Source organism: Vicia villosa, linkage group LG1 (genome assembly GCF_029867415.1).
Source record: "Vicia villosa cultivar HV-30 ecotype Madison, WI linkage group LG1, Vvil1.0, whole genome shotgun sequence".
Taxonomy (NCBI): Eukaryota; Viridiplantae; Streptophyta; class Magnoliopsida; order Fabales; family Fabaceae; genus Vicia; species Vicia villosa.
The window spans coordinates 63,415,261-63,435,244 of NC_081180.1; the positions used below are offsets into that span (position 1 = coordinate 63,415,261).

General features: G+C 33.0%; 1 protein-coding gene and 1 non-coding gene across 4 annotated transcripts; both read right to left on the reverse strand.

The window, feature by feature from the left end:
- Nucleotides 1–4,365: 4,365 nt before the first annotated feature.
- On the reverse strand, nt 4,366–8,599 carry LOC131639599 (probable disease resistance protein At5g66900). 3 transcript variants are annotated; one of them, XM_058910086.1, is made up of 6 exons: nt 8,234–8,599; nt 7,455–8,100; nt 6,857–7,260; nt 6,406–6,755; nt 6,000–6,208; nt 4,366–5,860 (listed from the first exon to the last, which is right to left on the reverse strand). In XM_058910086.1, exons 2-6 carry the CDS (start codon nt 8,095–8,097, stop codon nt 5,028–5,030), a joined length of 2,439 nt encoding a protein of 812 aa, XP_058766069.1. In that variant the 5' UTR covers nt 8,098–8,100; nt 8,234–8,599; the 3' UTR covers nt 4,366–5,027. The 3 variants fall into 3 exon arrangements, with proteins under 3 accessions (XP_058766069.1, XP_058766073.1, XP_058766080.1); XM_058910097.1 differs by having other exon boundaries at nt 4,367–5,860; nt 8,241–8,599; XM_058910090.1 differs by lacking the exon at nt 8,234–8,599 and having other exon boundaries at nt 7,455–8,227.
- A 9,365-nt stretch (nt 8,600–17,964) lies between these two features.
- Nucleotides 17,965–18,036, reverse strand: TRNAW-CCA (transfer RNA tryptophan (anticodon CCA)). Its single transcript has one exon. It is a non-coding gene; the product is annotated as a tRNA-Trp (tRNA).
- Nucleotides 18,037–19,984: the final 1,948 nt, after the last annotated feature.

Below are 19,984 nucleotides of genomic sequence, written 5' to 3' on the forward strand. Positions count from 1 at the left end.
ACAGTACCTTTGAAATCACAAATAATGCTGCTAAGTGTGCCAAAATATTCTGTGTTTTAGTTGATGAAAGTGCAATTGAAATTGAAATCTTTTGTTGAAGGAATAGGAAATGAATGATGCTTATATAGAGAGTTATCACGAAGATTCCTTGTTGTTTCCCTTGCATGGAACCTTCTTTGCTTCTTCTTTATTTTTTAAAATGTCGTGTCGACACAACAAGTCTATCGACGGTGTTAGCTAAAGTTAGCGAATGTCCCTTATCTAGAAATTTATTTGAAGATTAATTGGAATTTAAATTTATCTTAGTTATAAAAAGTATATTGCTACATTAAAAAATGATGACTAGTGCATACAACATGTGAAAGTGCCTATTTCTTACCGAAATAAAAAATGGATGAGAGATTGATGATGAATACATAGAGTGGTTTCTCTTGCACCGGTTATGGTACTCCAATTACTAGAGGGGATATATGAAAAAAATATATGAAAAAAAAGTTAACAAAGAGTTACTATTTGAGAGAGATGAAACTATTGAAAATGTGAGTAAGAGAATATTTCATTTTGACTTAAGGTGAAACTTATATAATGGAGACAATTATAATTGTCCACGGTTTTGTCTAGGGAAGAGTGTGGGAGAATATTGAAAGGGAGAATGTACTTCAATATGGTGTCAAAGAATGAAAGTTCACTTGTGCATTTGTGTTTGACGTCTTCTTTCTAAATTGGTTCGAGTATTGTAACTCTTCAGCCATTTTCAAAACATAATAAATAAGATCAACATGATTGTGCTTTTGAGGTAGTACAATTTCCCTCATAACTCTATCACGAGCCAAATGACAGTTAGGAAACACTATAAGTTATCTTCAATAGTAATAGAAATGGGAGTCTTAACTACCTCTTCATCTTTAGTTTCAATGGTAGGAACCTCCACCTTGCAATGATTCTTTTCTACCTTTGTTTCTGATTCCTTAACCTCCAGGTCTTTGTAATACATTCCTATACAAGTCTCGTCAAAAGTAACATTCATACTTATGATAAATTCTAATCCACCTGGATCCATCTTCCACAATTTGTAACTTTTCACCCCTTTCAGGATAACCAATGAAGACATTTCACAGCCATAACATCAAGTTTGTTTTGTTTGATATGAGAAAATGTCAAAGCTCTAAAAAACTTCAAATTTGAGTAGTCTACCGTTTTCCCACTCCAAACTTCCACATGTGTCTTGAAGTTTATTCCTATGGATGGACATTTGTTAATCAAGTAAGCTGGTATAGCAACAACTCCACCTTAGAAACTCTTTGGTAACTCAGCTCCTAGCTATATACACCTTACACTCTCCAAAATGGTTTTACTCATGCATTAAGCTAAGCCTTTCTGTTGAGGTATTCTAGAAACGCTTTTGTGCCTCTTGATATCATGTTTCCTGCAAAACTCATTAAACTGCTATGAAACAAACTCCATACCATTGCTAGTTCTTAATACATTGAGTTTAGTTTTCAATCAATTCCCTACAAAACTATACCATTCATTAAACTTTTCAAAGGTATCACTTTTACTTTTTAGAATGTAAGCCCCTACTCTTCTAGAGAAATTATCAATAGTAGAGAGGAAATAGAATCCACCCCATGAGTTGTGATCCTTGTCAGACCCCATAGATCTAAGTGAACATACTCAAAAAGTCTACCGAAATTCTGCACATCACTCCCAAACTTGACCCAGTGTTGTTTTCCTAGAATAAAATTATCACAAAATTCTAGTTTATTTAATTTCTCACACCCTATTAAAACTTATTTAGCAAGTTCAACTAAACCTCTTTCACTGACATGCCCTAATCTTATATTTCACTACTTAGATTTATCAAGAAGGTCTTGACTAGATACTGATGCATGACCAATAATAGTAGAACCATCCAAAATATACAACTCACATATTTTGGACCCTTTAGCCATTATTAAAGCACCGTGGAGAATTTTTAGTACCTCGTGTTCAATTCAAATGTAGTAGCCTAGATCATCAAACATGCTTATGGATAATAAATTTTGCTTAAGTTCGAGAACATATCATTGCGTAGAAGGATCTCACAGTCATCGAACATTTACAGTTTGACTGTACCAATACCAAGAACTTTGAAAGCCTCGTTGTTTCTAAGTTGAACGAATCCACCTTCTTTCAGCTCTAAAGTTTCAAAATATTATTTCCTTAGACACATGTGATAAGAGAAACCCGAGTCCATAACCCAAGTCTTCTTTGTTTTCAAATTTATTACAACGAGTGCGCCAACACTTTCATAACCATTTTCGTCTCAGTAAATTTCAACAGGAATATAGTCACCCTTGCTCCCTCTTTTAGGACAAATCTTCTTTAAGGGATCGGTTTTGTGACAAGTGAAACATTTAAACTTAGACTTGTAAAAAAAACTTAGAATTGAACTTTGACTTGGATCTCTTCCCTTTTTAGTTTCCTCTACTATCACATTTTCTTTTTGATAAACTTAAACCTTCACCACTATCTTCAATCTTCAAATCTTTCAACTTTGATAATTCCTTTGTTCTTATGGTCGCTTGGACTTCATCCAAAGTGATAGTTCCTTCCTTACCATAAATAAGGAAATCCTTAAAGGGCTCGAAGGATCTAGGTAATGAGATTAACAAGAGTAGAGTGTTGTCCCCATCTTCAATTATTTCATTTATATTATCCACCACAGGAAAATATAAAGTTGTTGTTTCAGACACAACATGTGAGCAAATGGTTTAGTCATATTTAATGATTAAAGTTTGACCCACATCTCAGTTGCGGTCTTCTTTCTCGCTACTTCCCTTAATACTTTATATCTGAGGCACAAGATAATGACATTTCTGACCTTACCCTCCATCTCGATTTTCTCAGCTTGTGTAAGACTTGCAGGTATCAATGCCTCTCTCTTGAATGCTTCTACATATCTTTGTTGAATTAGTATTACTTGCATCTTCACCTTCCACAATCCAAAGTCATTGTTTCCAAAAAACTTCTTAATGTTCCATTTGAAATCTATGGTGTTGACTTGTAAATTTAACCCCTTTGACCCACGGTGGGCACCACTTGTTGTGAAATTAATAGAATAATTAAAGTCACTTAAAAAAAATTATTCAGAGTTCAACCACATCAAAAAAATTGATGTGTGGGACAAAGAACAATAACAATCAGACAAATGATCTCAAACAATAAAAATATTAATAGGGAAAAATACAATAAATTTATTTACCCAATTCGATCAAATCGATCCACGCCTAAGAGAGAGTAGCTCTTCAACTCACTATATTTCAAAAGTTGTTACAAGAAATTACAATATGAGTTACAAGAAAATAGTCTTTGGAGTTCCCAATAACAAACCCTATTTTCTACTCAAGTGTTTTCCAATCTCTCAAACTCTCAATATAAGAATCACACAAACTCAAAGTATTTATCAATCCCTTTGATAACCCAAAAAGGCTGTCAAATTCATAAAATATAATTCTAAAAAATTTTACCCTTTATTTCTCACTCGGATTTCTATTTTATGCAACTTGTGTCTAATAAATAAGAGAAAAACCATATTTGTAACTAACAAAACATTGACGGACACAATATATGACCCATTAACAAACGGATCCACAAAATATAGAAATATGTCTTTTTATTTCTTCTCTTTTCTCGTTTGAAAATTTAAAAACATATTACAATAAAGATCATAAACTTATGTTTCCTCTTGTTTTCTTTATCATCATTTCTTTATCTAAAGTTATTTTTCCTTGTAATTCTATTTTTTTCCTCATATTCTACTATATTTGATGTTCCTTAAAATAGTTCGATTAGTTAAATGGTTAGAAATTAGTTAAGTGTTAGTTACTCGATTAGTTAGACAATTGAGTCTATAAATAGAATCATGATATACACATTTTATTATCTTTTCAATAAACTTTACATATTTTATTATCTTTTCAATAAACTTTTCACAATGTTACAACATGAGTATTCATATGCTGTCTATCTCTCATGTGAATATGACCTTTATCCCTCTCATCCATGGATTCTCAACAATGTTGATCAACAAAACTTTTGACTACTTTTATACCAAAATCCCAAACGTGAAGATAGTCAATGGAAGGTCATTTCGCCTATGTTTGGAATTTTTTTAAGAATCACCGTCGAACCCGACATTAGTAAGAAGAATACTAATTTTTTGGCAAAAAGTTAGTATTCTTAGTGCATGTTTGGTTTGATTTTTGGAAAGGCCAAAAGCACTTCTAGAAATGTAGAATTGATTTTGAGTGATTTTAAGATGTTTGTTTAGGTAAAAGTATAATTGATTTTGTCTCCATAATTAATTCTACTTGAAGCTAGAATTTGTAGTTTCTGCCTCTAGAATTGATTCTGGATGTTTTTTACACTGAAATTTATTATTCAACTCACTTTTACATAAATGTATCCAAACATAAATCAATTCTGCTAAACTCAATTCTGATAGAATCAATTCTACCAAACTCAATTCTATTAAAATCAATTATGTCTACCGCTAATCCAAACACACCCTTAGCTTCTGAAAATCACGGTACCATGACCCTTAAACGCAAGGTAGCGGTTATTCACCACGCTACCAAACACACACTTCATTACATACTTTTAAATATATAATTAAAGCTCTGCTACATTATTTCATAAAATCATTAAGATTGCAATTTTATTTGATAATTATTTATAATCTATTTGGAAAAGATGAGACATTATGAGGCGTGGACATGTCAACCATGTTGTTTTGAGGGACATATCAATTGTTTTTGTTGTTGTATTAGTATATGATTAATCTCTTGTGTAGAAAATATATATCATTATTTCTCTTTCTTATCTCTTGTATCATGCATAAGATGTAACTAAAATATGTCACTCAGATCACTTCAGCCAAAAGACAATCTTTCTAAACCATCAACAAAATCAAATGCAATTCTCTACAGCCACTTAATAGCAGTTCACACTTCTCAATCACTTCCTTAATATTACAAACATCATTACTACTGATTATCAAGAAAATCTAAATTGAAATCTTCTTGAACAACCTCTATCCTTAGATCACCAAGAATGGTCCTAAAAGGTTCCCATTTTTCAGCAGTTTCTTCATCACACACCACATGCATTAGTCCCTCAAGATCCATAACCGATGATGGCAATTCACTAATGCTAGAGCAACCTCTCATATTCACCTTTTCTAGTTTCTCCAACTCACCTATATTCTCAGGCAACTGACTAAGGTTTATGCATCCTGAGATGTCAAGAAACTTTAGCCTATGCATATTTGTGATTGAATCTGGCAACTTTTGTAATTCACTGCATGAACTTAACCTTAGTGATTCCAAATTAACCAATTTTCCAATTCCTTCATGAAGTGATCTAAGCTTATGACAATTTGTAATACTAAGCTTCTTTAGGGATACAATGTAAGAAATCACATTTGGTAGTTCCACCATGTCACAGTAATCGAAATTCATCTCCAACAAATTCGGAAAAATTTCTGAATCTTGGATAGTGCAAGTTTTAAATGCTTCATTCACATTGCACATAAAGAAAGAACACTTCTGAAGATTCTTCAGTTGTACTATTGTTTTCCCGAGGAAAGGAATCGTGACTTTCTCTAATCTGATTCGTCTAAGACTTGATAGATGATCGAGAAGCTCGAAATTCTCTAATTCAGCATGATAGAAGTCATAGTTTGTTATTATTAAAACTTTTAGTTTGGTCATTTTCTTCATGAACATTGGAAGTATGCAATTCTTTTCTCTAAGGTTTAACACTAAAGCCTCGACTTCAGTTGGTTGCAAGTTGCACCATTTTGAAGGGAATGTCTCATCTGCAAAAAGTTCAATAATGAAAAAAACGGACAGACAAACACTAACATTGACGACTAGATTACAATTATGTAGTAGAATTAGGCCAGACCGAAATTTTTGGAGTGTGCGTTAAGATTCAAGAGAGAAAGATGGACAAACCAGTTGATATAGATAAAACGCGAGCTGCAATGTGATATTCAGTCTCTGAAGTCCACCATGAGGGAAGATTATTTGCGCTCGTGTCAATTATGAGCCTATTCCTTTTATCCTCAGGCTCTTGGCTGTTATTACGGATGGCTAGGTCACGAAGAAGACCATGTTGCGTAACATAATGGTAATTGTAGTCAATTGTGCCGCTCACAACTTTCCTGATCAATCAAACATAAACCAGTTGCTAATAAATTGCCAAAAAAAAGATCTGTTATGAGTCTAATCTTAAAGTCGACAATGAGACAACCATTATAGGGGGTTGACCGCCTCCCAAATAGGCGTCTCAAAAATTGAACTCTTGCGCATAGCAACCGTTTTTAAGGGAAAAATCAATCTAATTATTTAAGAACCATACCTTGTGACAATAATATCAGCTAAGTTGAGATTAACCAGTTTATAGATTCTTTCCATTGCAGTTGCGTCGTCTTCATTCCTTATTTCTGCCCACATATCAATGAGGGCAGCGACAGGGATCCTTTGATCTTCAGGAAATAAGCCTAAGTCCCGAAAACACTCCATGGACTTGGGATCCAATACATCTAAGCTCTTTTGGAGACAAGAAAGTACATCTGTATTGGAATCGAGAATTGTACCACCTGCTGATAATTCCTTAGCCCTGTTAAGCCAAACTATCTGTTGTTCGTTACTCAACGATCTTCCACTCACTCGAAGCGCTAAGGGAGAACCGCTACAACCTCTTACTATCTGCAACATGTTTTATGCATTTAAAATGACTTATATTACAGGAAGAAGAGAAAAGGCTAGTTTTATAGTGTTTGACAAGATAATAGAAAATTAGAAATCACCTCTTTCACAACATCATCTGGAATATCTGAGTTGCTCTTAGTTAAGGAAGCTGAATGCTTAAACAGGTTTATAGCATTTGCCTCCGAAAGAGGTCTCAAAACGAATGGATGTCCGAATCTTCCAATTGCAAATCTTGATGTCACCAAAATCTTGTAGTTAGGAATCTCAAACACAAAGTTGTCAACAAGTGACTCCGATCCTAGCCAAACATCATCTAAGACCAACAATATCGGGCCATTTCTCCCGATTTGTTTCATCAATTGTTCCAACTGGTTAAACATGTCTTCATCGCTTTGAAAATCGAGAGCTTTGTAGCCAGTGTGTTGAAACAGTTTCTGCACCATAGCATTCAGCTTTGGTGTTTTTGCAAATGTAATGAAGAAGATATTTTCCTTGAATTTACCTACCCGAAAATCATACGCGGTTAGACGCACACAACTGTGAGATCCTAGATTTAAATCTGAGACAATATTCTACTAACAATATCGACATTTATCAGTTGAGCTATGCTTTACGTAAAGACTAATATAACTTTACTACTAAGTTACTAACATATAACTTGACAAAGAGAAGTAAAATACACTAACACAAACATACCTTTTACTTGTTCATCCCAACAAAACCTTTTCGCCAAAGTAGATTTCCCCGAACCACCAGAACCAGTAACCGTAACAACAGAAACACTAACCTCATCCTTCAACAACCTCATCTTCAACTCATTCAAAGGACCATCCAACCCAACAATAAAACCCGGCGGTTGAGGTGGAAAACAAACACCTCTCAATTCAATCCTCTCATTCCTCAAACCAACACTTCTAAACTCAGCTCGAAACTCTTTAATCTCCAAAAGCGCTTCCAACCCGTTCCTCGCATCTTGAGCTCTCAAATCAAGCTCAAAGAATCTTTTAATCTCACCATCCAACTCTTCAAGCTGTTCTTGATACTCCGCCTTCTTGTAACAACAATTCCACCACTGGAATTTGTCCTGATCAGAACATTTAAGGACTAGTTCTTTCCCGTCTTTCATCTGCTTGATTAGTCTCTCGGTTTCTTTAGCCGGTCGATCCAGTTTCTTGTTGAGTTCATCTATTTGATTGATCAATGGTGCTAATGACTGGAGAGTCTTTTCTAATCTTTCTAGAGATGATTTGAACTTCAAAGCTTTGTTCTTCATTTCAACAACTGAACTCAATAGTTCATCCACTACTTTTCCAATCACTGCATCTAGAACCATAGCCATGGTCTACAAACAACATAAAAAACATCAATGAAACACTAAATCAATGATAAAAAACATTGATCTAAATAAGGTCAAAGAAAGTCAAACATCATGGTTTTTTTATTCAAAAACAAATGAAGAGATAGTTGCTAGTTACTACTAACAAATCAATGTGCTATAAAAAATTCTCTCTGATCAAATCTAGCTTCAACTTCAACTGTTTTTTTTGTTCTCACGGATAGGGGAATACAATAAAATATTTATTCTTTGATAATTGAGAATATTTTGGGTTTTGTATTTATTTATTTATATATGTAAAAATTGTTTCATTTCATTTGATAATTTATTCTTGTGGTCCCCTGATGAAACTGCTAACATAGAAGTTTTCTTTTTTTTCCGATGGATTCAATGTAAAAGAATTTTCTTGTTCATTTTGCTTTTTGATGGAATCAACTACGATTTGGTTGAGTCAATGTAACTTTGTTTGATAAAGTTCTAAAAGACTAGAAGGAAAGGAAAGGATGAATGGTTGTACAAGAAAATTTCAAAAGGGTACATTAATTATGGGACCCGGATTTCCATGGTGGATGGTGAACGAACATATGAATAATACTAACATAATTTAATGAATTGAATAAATTGGAAAACAAACATATGAATAATAACATAATTTAATATTTAAAAAAAGTTTTTAAAAACAAATTATTTCAAAAAATTTATGTTGTGGGCCACTAACATATTTAATAGGATAAGAAAGTGATTATCATGCCATTATTTTCTAAATAGACTAATGATATAAAGACCCGATCATTGTCACGTCGTCAAATCAATGATATATGATATAGTTAGTGTAGGTTCTATAACTTCAGGAACAAGCGAGAACATGCTCTAAAAAAACACCTATTTAGGAAATGGCTGAAGGAGGAGGGTCAAATGACAGAACACATAATATTCTAACACGTGTCTCTTTTGTTGCACAACGTCTATATTGCATAAGGTTCTAGGTCCTAAAAATCATATAGCTCAACTATAATGAAGGAAACAAATGTCAAGTTCAGATTCTCATTCTTTAAAACAAAAAATACATCTTGCTTCTGATAGATACTTACTTGGGCGCCAGAGTGTTTGCAAGTACCACCCTTATTCAAGGCGTGAAACACAAGAAAAGGAGGTTTGAATCGGGTTTCAAGGTAAAATATAAAAAAATTTCCAAATAAAAAACAAAGAACACAAGAACAAAAAAAAAATGACACAATTATTTTTATCCTGATTCGCTATTAACGAAGTGAATCCAGTCCATCCGTCAAGGTGATTTTTCCTTCTCAACAAGGAACAATCAACTTACAAGCTGAATACAAAGAGTTGTGTTTACAAGGATGCTTCTTGAAAATAGATTACACAAATTTGAATACAAACAAATAACACAAAAGCGTTAAAAATATATGAACAAAAGCTCACTTGCTACAAGTTAACGAACAAAAGTTTACTTGCCTTAGAAAATTTTACAAAGAAATAATAAGAGAGAATTATGCAGCATTTCAGCGAAAGCTTTGTATCTTGATTGTTGTTCAGCATTTTCTTCAATCTTCCAAGTCTTCCTTTTATAGCCAAAAAGAAGTCCGTTGAAGGGTAGAATTGGAATACTTAATTTCAGATGTTTTATCCATAATGGTCAGTTAGGGAGTGGTCGACAACATAGTATCATAGTACAGTCCTTGCGCCATCCTATCCGGATAGTGGAAACATACGTACCTCTTACTATTTCCTCACGTAAACCAAATTTGATCTTATCTTCTAATCTTCATAGGCTTCTGATAGTTGTTGATGTTGCATGCTTAGAAGGACCAAAACTTGAAACTTCAGAGCTTAAGTTTTCATAGTCTTCAGAACCTGCTCATATAGAACCTTGTCTTTAGAGTCTTCAGCACTTGGTCTTCAGAATCTTTGTCTTCAGAATCTTCAGAACTTGTTCTTCAAAAACCTTTTCTTCAAAACTTGGACAACAAAAACATAGAGCTAAAGGAGTCTCTAGAAGTTCTTCCACATGAGTCACGAACATAAGCTCTATCACTAACGTTCATCTGAATCGTTGTTATAAAAGCATTCTTGAACTTGACTTAGTCTTTGTAAACACTGTTGGTTTCTTCAAGATTCAGAGTGTGTTGAGTTCAGAACCTGATGACGTCACATGCCTTTTCTTTAGAATCATAACCTGTAAGCATAAGCTACACACAAGACAAAAATTGTTAGAATACTAAATTATTCTCTAAGATATCATGTAATGTTATCATCAAAACATAAGGCCACATATAGAACCAAATCTTGTTCTTATACTTCCTAGATATCACATGAATCTGACTAACTTCACAACTTTGTGAACGACTCCTTTTGAGAAAGATCATTGTCGTCGCCTATGGAAACGTCCATCAACATTCAAACACTTTATTTAAACGTCTGAATGGTGAACTGTTGGAGAAGAATCACACAAAAATCCAACCTCACTGATATGTCGCCAGAGATTGTGCGGGTAAGCCAGAACCTCGTGACATCCTTCCTCCTCATACTAAGAAGATTTAATTCAACCTCCACCAATTATTGAGGCCATTCTTGTTCCAACAACAAACAAAGATCTTAGGTCACCTCTAAGAGTCTTCATCCTAGTTAAAGAAGCTTTGGCACTGCCTTTTCTTCCATATGTTGACGATGTAACATCCCAACTTACTCAAGGGAAACTACAATATAAAATGCAACAGAAAAATTCCCCTTAAGTTTATCCTTGTGAATGATCATGATAAATAGATTACCTCTTATGGAAATTAAATGTTCATGTTGAAACATAAAAATGATCATGAGCGTTGAACAACAACTCCTTTACTCAGTCCACACGAACAAAGTGCTTTCAATCTTAGTGTTAGATACTAAGAATGGAGATTTTGAGAAAGAGAGAGGGAGAGAGAGAGAGAGAATACAACTAGAGTTTCACAAATTGATTTCATTAAGTGAGAAAACTTCAACACAATGGCTTTTTTTATCGAACCTCTTGTGTGTTGTGTACTTGTCAAAAAGTATAGGAATGTGTGGAATTCCTAAGCAAGTAGGGGATAGTCAGAGGCTTTAGTAAGTAATGGTTGTTTGGGCTTGCCCATTGAAATGATAGGCCATGTTTGGTGATGTTTATGGTGTTTTCAATGGTATGAGAGGGCCAACTCACATGAGGTAAGAGGCTCTATGTATGAGCATTATGCTTAGGGTGCAATGATATGTGAGTAAGTTATCTATCTTTCTCCCCTTGAGGGAAGAAGTATAAATAAAGAACCTTAGGCATAGGGCTTAGGAAACCCTAAGAAGTGATAATTACTCCCCCTTGACTGAGGAGATTGTTGAATACCTATTTTCCAAGGAGTCATGGTATGACTTTGTTCATGCAACTAGTGGAGAGATAACGGTACTAAACATATAATATATCCTAATAGAGGGTCCTTCATACCTCGTAAATAAAGGACCCTGGTGTCACCCTTATTTGGGACTCTCACAAATATATGATCACATATTCCCTTAAGTATTAGGGCTTGTAAAATGCGAAGTATTTTTACATATTCTTTCGGGTTCTTCCCCGTGGTATGGGGCGAGTCATTTGATGGGAGGTTAAGTCCCTTAGCTTGGGGAGTGTCCCTCATATGGAGGCAGCTCCTTTGGGTGGGAGGCAAGTCCCTCATCTAAATGCGGCTCCTTTAGTAGGAGGTGAGTCCCTACTCTGAAGGTGGCTCCCTCTGTGGGAGGCGAGTCCCTCAACCAACAGGGGCGAGTATTTACCTTTTTGTCCGATGTTTCCTGGGTAGCCAAGCATTAGTGAGAGATGTCATGTTTAATTTGATTGACCTTAAAGATGTCAAAACCTTAGTCAATTATAAGGGTTTAAGTGCTTTAGGGGAGAGAGAGTGTGTGTGTGTGTGGGTATCATTTAATGCAATTCATGATGCCTTTATTGGGAAAACTTGTCTAACCTATTTTTCTTACACATGTCCCCCATGTGTAAGAACTTTTCCACTCTTTGGGATAGCCATTCCATTCGGTGGATATATTTCTTGTGTCATTGGTCTTCTTTAAGGAAATTGATACATTACCACATGAAGTCTTTTTCTTTTCTCCTTCAAGTTCTCCATTTTTGCTTCCTCGAAAAAATACATAGGTCAAAGACAATTTTGAAGGAGAAAAGAAGGGAGGGGTGAGATGTCGTTCGTTCTCTTAGGGTATAAACGCTACTATCCTTACTTTTACACATGAAGCTAATGGCTAGGAAGAATATTAAGTGTGTTCATATTCTAGGTATTGCTTTCTTATACTCCAACTCTAACATGATCAACAAGTTTCATCAGGGCATTGGGTTTTCTAGTACACGACGTGAGGAGGATGTGACCCTGGACCAACATGAACACTGTTGGCGAGCCATCTACTCCTTATTTTTTATTTTCACCTACTGTCATTCATTAGTTGGGAATCATGGTCCCTTTTACACTACAACAAATAACACTTTTAACCTCGGACGCGAAATGCATTTTACCTCGGCTGAAGTAGCGAGATAACAAAGGATATCATGAAAAGTTTCCACTTAACACCTCAGTGATTAAAAAACCGAGAGGTAAAGTTATATGCACATGGGTTCGAACCTCAGCAGCTGCACTTCTATTATTTTCAAATCTAACATATCTTTTATCTTGGTTTTTTCAAAAAACTGAGGGGTATGATTTTTTTTAAGTTGTTACATTATTTACCCAAAATATTACAGTTTTTACCCAATATTATATTGTTTACACGGAATATTAAAATCAAAATAAAAGTCAAATTCCTTAGAGTTCAAGATAAAAATAAAAAATTCCCTCAAGATTTACACTTTATATCTTTGAATTATTGAACCTTAGGGAAGATCTTCTGTTGGATTTGATGAAAAAAAGGGTAAGATAATTAATATAAAAAATCAAATCATTTTCGGTTCGAATAAATATTTAAGAAAATAAACCTTGAACCCAGAAAATTTTCTGCTTTTGCAATCTATTATAGAGAACTTTTCCAAGCATCCTTAGATTTCAAGCGCTTCATATGTTTTATTTAGGTTAGATTTTCAATATTCAACATACTTTTATAATGAATGTCTCTTAGGTTTCACGCGGATCACTAATGAAAGCATCTTGAGCATTGATAATCATTAAATGAACGACAAAGACTTGTTAACACCGGTATATATAGTATAGAAAAAACGCTTAACTATCACCTCGGTCACGACAAATCACCGAGGTGAATGCCCATTTTATTTTTTTTACTTACACTGTTTTCACAGATTATTAAAAATATATTGTATGTAACAAATCTTCGATGATATCAAGATTTAGATGTTAGAGGTCTCATGCAAGATGCTAGAGATTTGTTTCCAGGGCCAATGAAATTTTTTATTTTCTGCATTAATTTTGTTCTTGTTCTCCATTACTGTTGTTGTTGTTGTTAAGGACATTGATTTATTAGCTCGGTTCTTCAAAATACTGAATGTTAATATTGGTGCGCCATCTAGTTTTGAAAATAATAAAAATGTTGATGCTGGGAATCGAACCCACGTGCAGTTTACTTTTTCCCTCGGTGTTTTAATATCCGAGGTGATAAGGGTAGCTTTTTATGACACCCATTATTACCTCGCTTCCGTAGCCGATGTCAAACGCATTTTGCGTCTGACTTTAGATGTGTTTTTTGTAGCAGTGAAAGATGAAAGACAAAACTCTAATACTACTCAAAAATCTATTCAATTGATTTAGAACTAGTGCCTGGAATAGAGTGTAAAAACTACAAATACAAGACTCAACTAAAAATCTCTTATAGAGTAGATATTTTTTTTAAGGTCTTAGTCTTCACAAAAGAAAGTGTCTCCTTAAATAGTAACAAAAGTTAAGCTAGAAAACCTAGTTGGGTTTGGAGTTGAAAATGGTTAAAGCTCCAAAAAGCGCATGAGATCAATATTCAATAATGATTGATTATAAATCTTGATTGATCATATCTAAAATAAATTTGAATTCTCAAGTAAAGAATTCAGAATACAATCAATTCCAAAACATAAACGCTCTATTAATCATCTTTAATATAGATGATGAAGATCTTCTCATTAAAAACAAATCCAAAGGTTTTAAATAATTCAAATCTAATAAGATCTTTTCATGCGAGATTTATTTGATTAAACTATATCCAATAAAAATATTTCCAAACTAACTTTAGCAAAATCTTAGACTAAGCAAATATGAGATAAATCTTTTTAATTCTTTGATTTTATGATTGACATTAATTTTAATAAAACAAAATTAGAGAGCAACATGTTGAATAAGATGTTCTAACTTGCAGCAAATATATGTTGAGCAAAATATTCTATCAACTGCAACTGGTATAACATGTCGAACAAGATGTTCTATGCAGGATCATCTGACATTGTGACTGTGTGCAAAGTTGGGTTTTTGGAATCTGTTTAAGTTGTTACAGATGCAGAATATTTGGAGAATATTATGCAATCAAATATGACGCTTAATTTAAGGATAAAAGAATTTATCTATTTTTCAAGATGTATTCACAGTTTCTAAATAAGGAGATTATTTAGGAAACTAATTATTGAAGACCTATTTTTATGGAGAAGCTTTAGCAAATTTTTAACAGTCTACTTGCTGCGGTTTGAAGCCAAAATCCAGACTAGGTTGTGCTTTAAATAGAAGACAACAAACCTAATTGAAGATTAGAACTTACAATGTAATGGGTTAGGGTTTGTGTGTTAATTGAGAGCCTCTCGAATATCATTCTTGATAGAAGATTATGAATATTTTTATTGAGTTATTGTAAGTTTTGTCATTCATTCATAAGCTGTTAAGTATTAAATGTTTGTATGTCATTTAGATATCATTGATACATTGATCTAAGTGTGTGTTGCTTGGTTCCCAAGCTATTGCTCTTGATCAAAGCTTTTAAGCAAGATCAAGTATTCTTGATTAATGGGTTCTTAATCTAGTATTGCTTGTAATTGAAGATTGAGGTAAAGGGATGTCAATATTAGTATTTGGGATGTTGTGAGACATCACTCCGGTGATTGGGAGTGATAGAGGTTTCTCATATCTAGGAGGTTTCTAGATAGAAGTTGCATTAGGTAGGGATTAAGTGAGAAGTTGTAAATCGGAGGTTGTTTAGCTTCGAATTCATACTACTAATAATGGATTTCCTTCCTGGCTTGGTAGCCCCCAGAGTAGGTGTTGTTATACACCAAATTGGCTTAACAATGTTGTGTGTTAAGTTACTTTTCAGCATTGTTTTAAATCATGTTTACCTTACCATTGTATGTTGTTCAAAGATCAATGTCTCGACATCTCTTAAGACATCTGAAATTTGAATACCAGAATTTCAATTGGTATCAGAGCAGGCATCTTGTTCTGTATATGGGTGAGACTCAAGGAAGATACTTTTTGGTTCAATGGATAGGGAAGGAGGATTTAATAATCAAATCCATGAAAAGCAAGGAATACAAGAAAGTGTATGATATAGGAAAATGTGTGTAGGTCTATTGTTGCAAGTAAGAGGGAACTGTCTCTACATTGTAGTATAGAGTGTCTGCATGGGCACTCGTCTTAGACATGTTCTAACATCTTGTTTGAGAAAATGTTGGGAGAACTTTTTTTTTCTCTACAAAACTCTGCATGTTCCTGTATGCAGCACATGTGTGAGCAATCATGGTTGTTACCCTGAAGGGAGATAATTGTTACTCTGTGTGTGTTATTGCATTATTGAGGGGAAACACCTAATTCCCTTAGCAGGTTTGAAGATATCTAGATTGTCATGTGGAGCGGAGATGTCAGATAACATGTCATGACATTCATCTGACTGGTTAAGAATTTGATTTCTCGATGTTGTAGTGTTTGGAGATTCCACTAACTCACGTGTTTTTGTTCTGCTTCAAATATCTCTGATTGTGTGAAATCTTTGTGTGCAAAAGGTATTAAGGAGTGGCTGAAGATGTCTAAGGAGTTCCTTTTTGCTCCGCTGCACGTGTATCTAATGTAACATGGTGGAAAATCCTTCAAGGTGTGAAGAAACTAGATGTATCCTTGGTTGATAAGGGGAACTAATATAAACATCTTGTGTTCATTTACTTTCAAGCACTTTAATTTTCTCCATAACATTATTTTAAACAAAGTGCAATACATCACTTGTTTCCGAAAAATGAAAAAAAAAATGAACTTGCATAATTCAAGGAGGAAGATTGAGAAAGGAAGATCTAAAGCTTTGAGTACAAAGATATGGATTTCTAGGTCGAAAGAGATTTTTTCGAGGAGATTGATAATTAGAGATCTGAAACTCTGAGAGTGGAAATTTGGATTTATAGTCAAAGGAGGTCTCATTGGGAAGAACGAAAAACAGAGATTTGAATGTGAAGATTAATGGGAATCATACTTTGATTCCTAATGACGGCGCAACTGTTATGCACTAGTAAAAAAGTACAGGTGTGCATTTTCCCCTTATAAGGGCAAGGAGACTCAGAGACCTAAGTAGGTTTATAACACGTTTTGGTGGTGAGGGCTTGCCCACGACGGCGAGAAGCCCTATACGGTGGTGTTTTAAGAATGTTTAGGAGACCCGCTCACGTGAAGTGAGAGGCTTTGTTAATGTCTTGTGATGCTAGGTAGCAAGTGTGTGATTACCGACAGTGGTGTGTTAAGACGGTCGTGAGCATTGTGCTCTTTAAGGTGTTAAGAATGTGTATTACTCTATATCTCTCCCATCTTCTTAAAAAAAGATGTATTTATAGAGGTCTCTATGACCTAGGATTTCCTCGGAAAAGACCACCACCCACTTAGTCAATAGTGGATAGTTGAATCTCTTTTTCCAAGGGAGTTGTGGGTCATTTAATATCCTTGACTTTTTCTTTGCTCGAGGAACGTCTTGTCAAATGTTTCCCACGTAGGGCAATGGAAGTCTTCAGGGCGAGTCGATACTCCCTTCGGGCGACCTTCTATAGTTGCCTCTTCTAGGATGGCCCAAGGGCATCGCCCTAGGCGAGATCTTTTACAAATATAACACTACATGTTCCTTTGGTAGAACCAGAGTTTATAAGTGAACAAATAAGCAGAGCTTGTTGCGATAGACCTGAACTTCTGATGCAGTGGGGAGGGGGATGATCTATAAGATTAGTACTCCAATGTCCAAGTTAGTATGAAAGTGGAAAAGTGATGTAACATTAATAGTGAATTTGAATACCTGAAAAAAGATGCCTCTTTCTTATTAAATATGAGAAACAAATAACAATAACAAACGTGGAGTGAGACGTGGATCGCGATTAGTAGTCAGATTGATCTAGATGCTCAACAAAATTCTAGTAGGCAAATTTGTCTACTTCCAAAAAAGAAAGTGAATATATGTCATTCGCGCTTTTACTGTATGTGCTCGTTATTATTAGGTGTTTTGTTTTGGACTTGCGAACAAACTGGTGTAATATTTAAATTAAAATAAACTATATTTAAAAAGTATTATAAAAATTGAAATACATATAAAACAAGTACTTTTTATTTATAAAAACTATATATTATGAAAATAAAATTTATCAATAAATTTTTTATTTTATTTTTCCATCTCTAAGATAATTTTTAAAAATAAAATTGATAAACAAATTTTATTTTATTTTGTATTTATGACAGTTTTCAAAATACAAAAAATTAAAACTGATTCGATGACAGTACGACACCCTTAATAATTAAATAATATATTGTGCCGTCAACGCAACCTTTTTTAGCTCACCCATTATTATTTTTAATTTCAAGTGATGCACTGCAAGAAGCCATGTAATGATTTAACAAAAATATCAAAAACGAAAAAAAAATTTGAACCTGACGTGAATCGAACACGCAACCTTCTGATCTGGAGTCAGACGCGCTACCATTGCGCCACAAATCCTTGTTGATGCGATGCTCCATTTTAAAATTTATATAATCACTTAATCAGAGTTGATTTTAATGTTTTCAAATTTGAAACCTGATGTTATAATAACCAACCGGTATATAGAATTCACCTGCAATAAATTATCATTTTTTCCAATAAATTAAAACTTATCTCATCACGTGGATAATTTCTGCAAAATTTAAATAAAATAATATTAAGTAATAGTAACACATTGTACCATACAAAAATATTAGATTTAGAGTACTTTTAGAATTTGATGTTTTTAAAATAAAATATATTTTGGTTAAAAATTATTCAAATAATAATTATTTTTTTGTTTATTGATGAAAATTCAAGGAGGCAATTAATGTAACTCTTCTTCTTTAAAAAAAAATTCTTCGTTATTTGGTTGTTGAATATTGAGAAACACACAAAGAAAGCTAAAAGTTTGAATTATATTTTGTTACATTAAAAATTTAAACTTTTTTAATTTTTTAATGATAAAAAAACCCTTAAAGTCATTGCATTTTAAGTTAATTGAAATTAGCATCGAGGTAAAAAGAAGATATAGTGAAAAAACACACATAAATTTTTATATCAAATTACATTCAAACTGATTGCAAGTTTCATCTTTGTCTTAATTCATTGTTATTAAATCTTCATCTTTTATCTTTTATATCTATCATGAAAGTTTTTTTTTTGACAAAATAAAATATTCATTTATTTCAATCGATAGAGTACATTGTTACAATACAAATTAAGAATCGTCAAAAACAAAAAGGATGAATCTGCAAACAAACTCACAACATCCATGTTAATAGCATAAAACGGCAAATTGCATATGCCTACGAATATAACTATGACTATATTGAAATGTCTGAAATATTCATGTCTCCAAATCTGTAGCGTTAATGGCACCAAATTCATGGATACGATCTGCACTAGATCGAAACTCATCTTTCAACCTGAAACAAATGAACACTGCGCACAAAGACAGAAAAATAAAATACACCGCACAAAGACGAGGAATCAAAATAAATAACGACACATTAAAATGACGAAAACACACAAAAAAATAATATATGTGAAAATCACTTATTTAACTAATAAAGAAACAAGAACGATTTGGAGGGGTGATTTTGAATCAAAATCGATCCTAAATCACCCCTCTCTAGAGGATACAGAAGAAGAAGAAAAATGACGACGACTAGGGTTGAAGAGGAGAAGAAAAGTTACTTTCAAAGAGGAGTATTTCTATCATGAAAGCTAATAAATATATATATATATATATATATATATATATATATATATATATATATATATATATATATATATATATATATATATATATATATATATATATATATATATATATATATATATATATATATATATATATATATATATATATATATATATATATTATGAAAGCTATTTGTATTATATATATTAAAACTGACACCAATATTTTATGCCATGTAATCTTATTTTTATCGCATCATTAAAAATTTACGTTACATTATTATTAATATATTTTTGAAAGGTAAATTAATTCTATTTGTTTTAAAAAATAATTTATATATATTTTTTGCAATTTTTTATCTATTTCATCATTTTTTTTAAAGATAAAATTAATTTTATTCATTTTAAAAAATAATTTATATATATTTTTTGCAATCTTTTCATCTATTTCATCATTATTAATATATTCTTGAAAGATAAAATTAATTATATCCGTTTATTCAAAATAGATAAATTATTTAAGTCAACATAGTATAAGTTTTGTTTTGAAAGAACAATACAATTAACTACTTATAAAGACTTAGTTGATAGATGAACATATAAAGTAAGAAAAATAATAAAGTATGAACCTAAAAAAATTTACACTAAAATTTCACATTCAAATGATTCATACTCTATGGAACCAATTACCAATCATTGTCGTCAAAATTAAGATCTAAGA